Raw genomic sequence first — 6,152 nt, forward strand, 5'->3', positions numbered from 1 at the left:
AGACAATCCAACTTTTATCTTTACAAGCTGTGTTTGTTTCACAATCATTCAAATATTCTAAATAAACAGAATATATACCTGCCACAATATTTTTAAATCTAAATTACATTTAATATGTGAAAGATATGGACTAATTTAGCCCTCCTTTTGTTTTGGGACCTCTGGAAAAAACTGAATGTTGAATGCTTATACAGGTAATAGCTTAATTCAAAATGGTGAGATCTCCTGTATTGTACCTTAAATGATCTTTTAAATGAGAGTAGAGAATCACTGCATTTTGTACATGAAGCTCTCTTTTATGTATCTATATATTTTCATTATGAATGACAATTTAAAAATTAAGACAAAACAGTAAAACAAGAGAAGCCTGGGAAAAGAAATCTCTAAGAGAGAACAAATGTCTCTTTTCTCAAACACGTTATACCGCAAAATGGTAGTTATTTTAAACTACCTTCAGGATCCTAGAAATGTAAAGGTACTGTACATATCAAAACCAATAACAGTGGCATGTATTCTAACCATCTCTCCCAGGGTTATGCAACCACTTACAAACAAACAAAAACAGTCTAAGCAATTTTAAATTAGTGGTTCAGTGAAAGACTAGAGCTGTTGGTAGAGTGGATTTCATGTTGTCCAAAACTCGCATGTTCTCTCAATTGTGTCTTGAGTTACAAAAATGCTGTCTCCAAAGCACTAACTTTAGTAATTGACATTTTCCTCCAAAACTAGAGAAAAAAATATGATTAGGAGGACAATGACTACTGGATCAGTCCTGGGAAATGAGCTGGTTCATGACTGCTTTAGAGTGCACATTTTATATTTCCCTTCAGTGCTTCCACGTTAATGTATCCCCACTCCTTACCCTCCCTCCCCAAAAGGTACCTATACACATACAACATAGACTTCAGAAGGAAATAATGTTTGGTTTAAAGAGACTCTGGGACTCTGTTTCTTGAGTCTGTGGTTAGAATATTCTTTCTGTCCATGTTTGTAAGAATACAAACTATCATTTTTGTTGTTCTGGGCAGTGAGCTTGGGAAGAGGAGAGACATTTCAGTAGCTACTGCATGCTAGCTCATTGCTACCGCATAGGAGCATCTGGAAAAAAAAAAAACTGTGGGGGACACTACCACACAGTAATGCCTGTTACTGTGCAGTCATTTAGTACTTGGTTATGCCCGTCCCAGACCTGCTTCCTGCATCTCTGCCAGCCCCAGCCATGGAGCTTATATGTTTCCAGGGGCCTGCTTCCTTTGGCTCCACTGACCATGTGCAGATGCCAGCTAATTCCCTCATTAGCCTACTGTCCGTGCAACCTGCAGCTGTGGAGCTCTGCCTAGCTCACAGGGCTCTCTAGGTAGGCTACTTCTGCCCTCAAAGGAGCAGGCACACCTTAGTGCCCTGAGACAATGTCACCTAGGGATTCTTGAGGAATCCACCCAGCGTGCTTGAGTGGTGACCATAAGTGCTCACCCCAGTCTGAGGCTCCCATTATTGTAAATACTAGTGGAAGCAAATTTTGAGACCAGACCTCAGTGAAAAAAAAAAAAAAGAGCTCTTTTTGTTGGGCCAAATCAGGATTTCAGTGTGTATGGAACAGGAGAACTCATCACCTCTATCTGGGAATGCACAAACATTTCTATATTTAACTGTTTTCCATAAATCAAGTACTCAGAGCAGGTGGACAAGTACATCATAAGACAAGCATAAATGTGCAAGCCTACTTTCTAACTCTAGATCATTAGATATTCATGTGTTACCTCTTGTCTGCAGCATTTTGACAATCACAGTTACTTGTTTAAGATGCCTGAAGGATACTTTCAGGGGAAGGGGTATGATAAACACCAAAGTCTCTTATTTTGCACAGGTGTGATTGAATTCACAAGATACAAGGCTGTAGAAAATGATGCCCACAATTATTTTCATCTCCCTCAATTCTTTTTGTTCTTAAAATACTCGGTATTGTGTTTGGACCATTTTAGACCATCTTTGTATTTTAATACCACCTAGCACCAGTCAATCCCCTTTATGCTGAGCATCATACAGTCTGTGAGGCTCTGGGAAAGGAGGTCAAATAGCTTTAAGATGGAGCTTGCTAAATTTTCAAAAGGGATTGTATCATGTGGCTGCCTGTGATAGCAGGGGATTGAGCTAGGTGACTCAGAGAACCCCTTCCACTCCCATTTCTGCATGTACACACATAGAGCCATGCCCACACACACAAGAAGAAGCTGGCTCTGCCCCTCAGAAGATTAACTTACATAGATAATGCAGTGAAAGCTAAAAGAAAAGTAGTATTATCCTCATTTGGGGACAACAAAACAAAGACAGATGCAGTACCATGCCTGGGCTCACACAAAATCTGTGGTATTGGGTCCTAATCCCATGCTTTAACCTCAAAACCATTTGATCTCAATTTTACTAATAATATCTCTCATTAATTGATGAGAAAATAATCACTTTTGCCAATCACCCTAACAGCAATAAGTAAATCATGCACCCAACCTCCCGCACCCTTAAAATCCATGGAGAAGTGATGGGAGAAGGAAGTCTAGACCCAGGCCTAGTTGATCATTGTATAATATGTCCTCTGGTTTCTTTCTCTCCCCCCCACCCCTCCCCTCACCGGGCAATGCACATCTCCTTACTTATAGAAATTAACGTGCTTGTCACTGTGCCCTTTGCTGTTCCACCTGATAATTTTGTGCAGTTCTGTGTATAGAAAGTACATTTTTAGCAAGAGTCTAAGGAATGTAAAATTCCTGTCAATTTAATATAGGAAAAACACTATTTGCCTAACAGAAATCCTACATGGTAGCCTATTACAGCATCTCAAGGCAACTGAAAAAACAAATGTGTGAGAATCTCATCTCATCAGTAAAGAAGGAAAAACTGCAAAAGGTAGGATGACAAGAGGACTCCTGGAGAGGACCAAAAAAGGACCTGCAAGTTGCTGAAGGACTGGAAATAGAGATAAGGAAAGCATAAATCAGGTGGAGAGTAGGTCACTGAGCTGTGGATTCATCCAGCGACAGCTCAGAAAGAAATATGGCAGAAGAGAGCAATGCATTTTCATGGTTTTAACCTGTACCTACTAGCTCTCTCTCCTTGGACACTCATAGGAGGAACAACTGGGAATGAGAAGGGAAAATGTGTGTGGCACTGAATGCTAAGGGCTGAGGGGGAAAATTTGTGGGAAAGATACTGTAAGTAGGGTACTTGTAACAGGGGGCCTGCTCCGGGGCAATGTCACTGTGGCCCACCCACCTGTTTCTGGGCTAACCGCCCGCCTTCAAGCCTGCCATGCATTGTTGTTAATTGATTAATTAAATGAGGTAATTAAGCAGGAGGCTGCCCATTTCTTGCCCCGATGCCAGGGGGCACTATCTGTGGCTCCATTCCTCCCCTACACTGCAGCCCAAGCCTTGCTGATGGCATCCCAATGTTATCATAATCACCAGCCTCCATACTGGGCCCCAGAATCCTTCTAACTAAACCACACCTGGATTCTTCTCCTCAGGCAGTCTATTCCACCTTCATATCAGGCATCATAGCTCCCTGAACTGCCTCCCCTTCGGGTGTGGTCCCCCCCAGAACCTTCAGCTCTACTGGCCCTGGCCCACCTCCAGGTCAGCCAGAACCCCAGGCCCTCAGCTCTCAGGCATTCCTCATGGTGGGCCCCCGGCCGTTTGACCCTTCCAGTCCTGGTCCCAGCATTGACCAGTCAAGGGAAGTCCAGACAGGCATGAGTCTATGGCCTCACTCTTTCTCCATGGGGTCCACCTTCTAGACCTTCCAAATGATGGGTAAGCTACCCAGTTGTGGGGGCTAGGGGTTAAGGCACCCCAACCCACCTTTCACCAGGGTGGTAACTGGCCTGGCATTTCCTGAGATCTCCCACACCACTGAGAGCCCCACCAGGCAACCCACTCCCGGCAGGGTGCGGTTTTAGGTTGCACCCAGGACCAGGAACCTCCTGACCATCCCCTACAGCTCCTCCCTTACCTCCAGATGATACCTACAGCCAGGCAGTGTTTTTGCCTCCCCCCAGCAGCAGAACTGCACTGTTTATATGGGCAGCCCCTGAGTCAAAATGGCTGCCCTCATAAGGCACCTGGCAGCTGCCAGCTCCAGGCCCTTAAAGTGGCAGGCACAAACAGTGCGCTGCCACAGTACTCAATGTCTGTAAGCTGCCATATCGGTATTTGAAGAGTTACTAGACATTGCTGCTTCAGTTCTCCAGAGAGCTTGTGAGCTACCAGTGCTGTAGAAAGCCCATGATGCACAAATGACTTGATACAGAGATACTGAACTTCTCTAGCTCTGCTTTCTGTTAAGGACAAATGGGAGAACAGCACAAACGGAGTCTGTCTATGCTGCCACCTTGACTCTTTAGCACAATGGGCATCAACCTAGTGTACATAGCCTCATTGTCCCCTCCTTGCTTATCTCTGGTCCTCCTCACTTAGTCCCCAGTGCCCTGCTGACTTTGATAGTCTCACAATTTCTGCTCTCCCTTCCCCCTCAGCTTCCTCTTAGGTCACAGTTGCCTAACGCACTGCGGAACTGAAACACTATAAATGTGACAGACACATAGAGCCAACACCCTTCATGACTGTAGAAGAATGCCTTCTCCTCTATAGCTCTACTTTTTTCCATTTCCTCAAATATCCATAGCTTCCCAGCACTCCAGAGACTAGAAAGTAGCCAGTACAACTCAGCTGCTCTAGTGTCTTTTTTTATCTTGGAAATAAAACAGATTATAATGAGAATGGTCAATAGGTCTACTTGTTTTTAAATTTAAGTTCTTTCAAAGGGCCTGTCTGAGCTGTGGCGGAGATGCCTATGATGTTAACTGACACTTCTAGTCATTATGGTTCTTCAGATAGAAGAAAGGGGGAAAATAAGGAAAACTTTAAAAATAGCTCATTCAAAAATGTTTCCTTTGTCAAAGATGGCAATTTTTTTTTTTGTTACCAAAAATGTGATATCATTTCAATTTGTCCCTCAAATATGAGTATGGCAAATTTAGAGACTAAACCTAATTGTTAAAAACAAAATAAGGGCTTTAGGTGATAAGCTTTAATACAGCCTTTCCTTTTTCACCAGTGTTTACATCCTGATGGGATTCAAAATACCTTGGTTCTCCAGGGTAGTGTTCTAAGGGTAGGATTTGCGAGTGTGGATTAGCAAATGGTATGGGGATTAGTTTTTACATTTAATGTTTTACTATATTCACTATTATTTCTCAGTTTCGTGCACTGGACATCTCTCCCTTACCAGCTCCATTCTTTCATAACATGTTTCTTGAACATTCAAATCAGAACAAGAAGCACAACATATCTTGAACCTCAAGGAAGGTATCAGGATATCCAAGTCCTTTTCTCAGTAACAAATTCACATACATGAACAGCCAAGTGGCACGGTTGACAAATCACTTATGTTCTCTATGTACATACACGTAAAAGGAAAATTACTTGTTTTGATTTTTTCCCCCCTTAGACTGACTTCACTGACAATATTTTCCCACATTTGTTTTATGTCATTAATCTTCATTCTGTAGCTTCAGCAGAGCATCCTTTCTTCCTTCCCCTAAGGCTTTCCAGGCTTCAACACTCCAGGGGGGTCACAGGTTGTAGAGGAATCCACAGAAACAGGAAATGAAGCTTCCGTTGTCCATTTTGAAAGACTAAAACCTGTTTCCTTTCCTCCAAAAATAAAAGCAGCAGAGCTCTTTCTACATAGGATCACTGTGAAAGCAGTGGGTAAGGAAAGATACTGGATCCTTGCACAAGGGATACATGTAAAGCATCTTGTGGTTCTTACTAACAAACAGCATGAAGAAGATAACCATCTTATTGCTTCTGTCACATTTACAGTTTGGCAGTCTGGCGGTTAGTACCCCAGCTGGGGATGGTGAAAGCCAAGCAAGCCACTCGGACTTTATTTCACTTTCTGCAATGCACAGCTTCAGAAACCAGATAACACCACCAACATTTACCCCAACTGAGATCCAAGCATCTGCAGTGAGTGCATCACAGGATCATCTTGAAAAGCTTACCTCTGCACCCACAGAAGAGGTTCCAGGATTGAAAACATTGCCAAGGACCCAGGCAAAGAAATCCTCCACTCCAACAACCCAGCCCAGCAGG

At 43.1% G+C, this 6,152-nt stretch overlaps 1 protein-coding gene across 2 annotated transcripts in view; it reads left to right on the plus strand.

The window, feature by feature from the left end:
* The first annotated feature begins 5,764 nt into the window (after positions 1-5,764).
* The window catches only part of MMRN1 (multimerin 1), a 65,833-nt gene continuing 65,445 nt past the window's right edge, over positions 5,765-6,152 (plus strand). For both annotated transcript variants that reach the window (XM_014517131.2, XM_014517132.2), the window contains exon 1: positions 5,765-6,152. This exon is cut by the window's right edge and continues 194 nt beyond it. In XM_014517131.2, the coding sequence (XP_014372617.2) occupies positions 5,838-6,152 (315 nt within the window). In that variant the 5' untranslated portion in view covers positions 5,765-5,837.

The sequence above is a fragment of the Alligator sinensis genome, unplaced genomic scaffold, assembly GCF_000455745.1.
Source record: "Alligator sinensis unplaced genomic scaffold, ASM45574v1 scaffold125_1, whole genome shotgun sequence".
Classification (NCBI taxonomy): domain Eukaryota; kingdom Metazoa; phylum Chordata; order Crocodylia; family Alligatoridae; genus Alligator; species Alligator sinensis.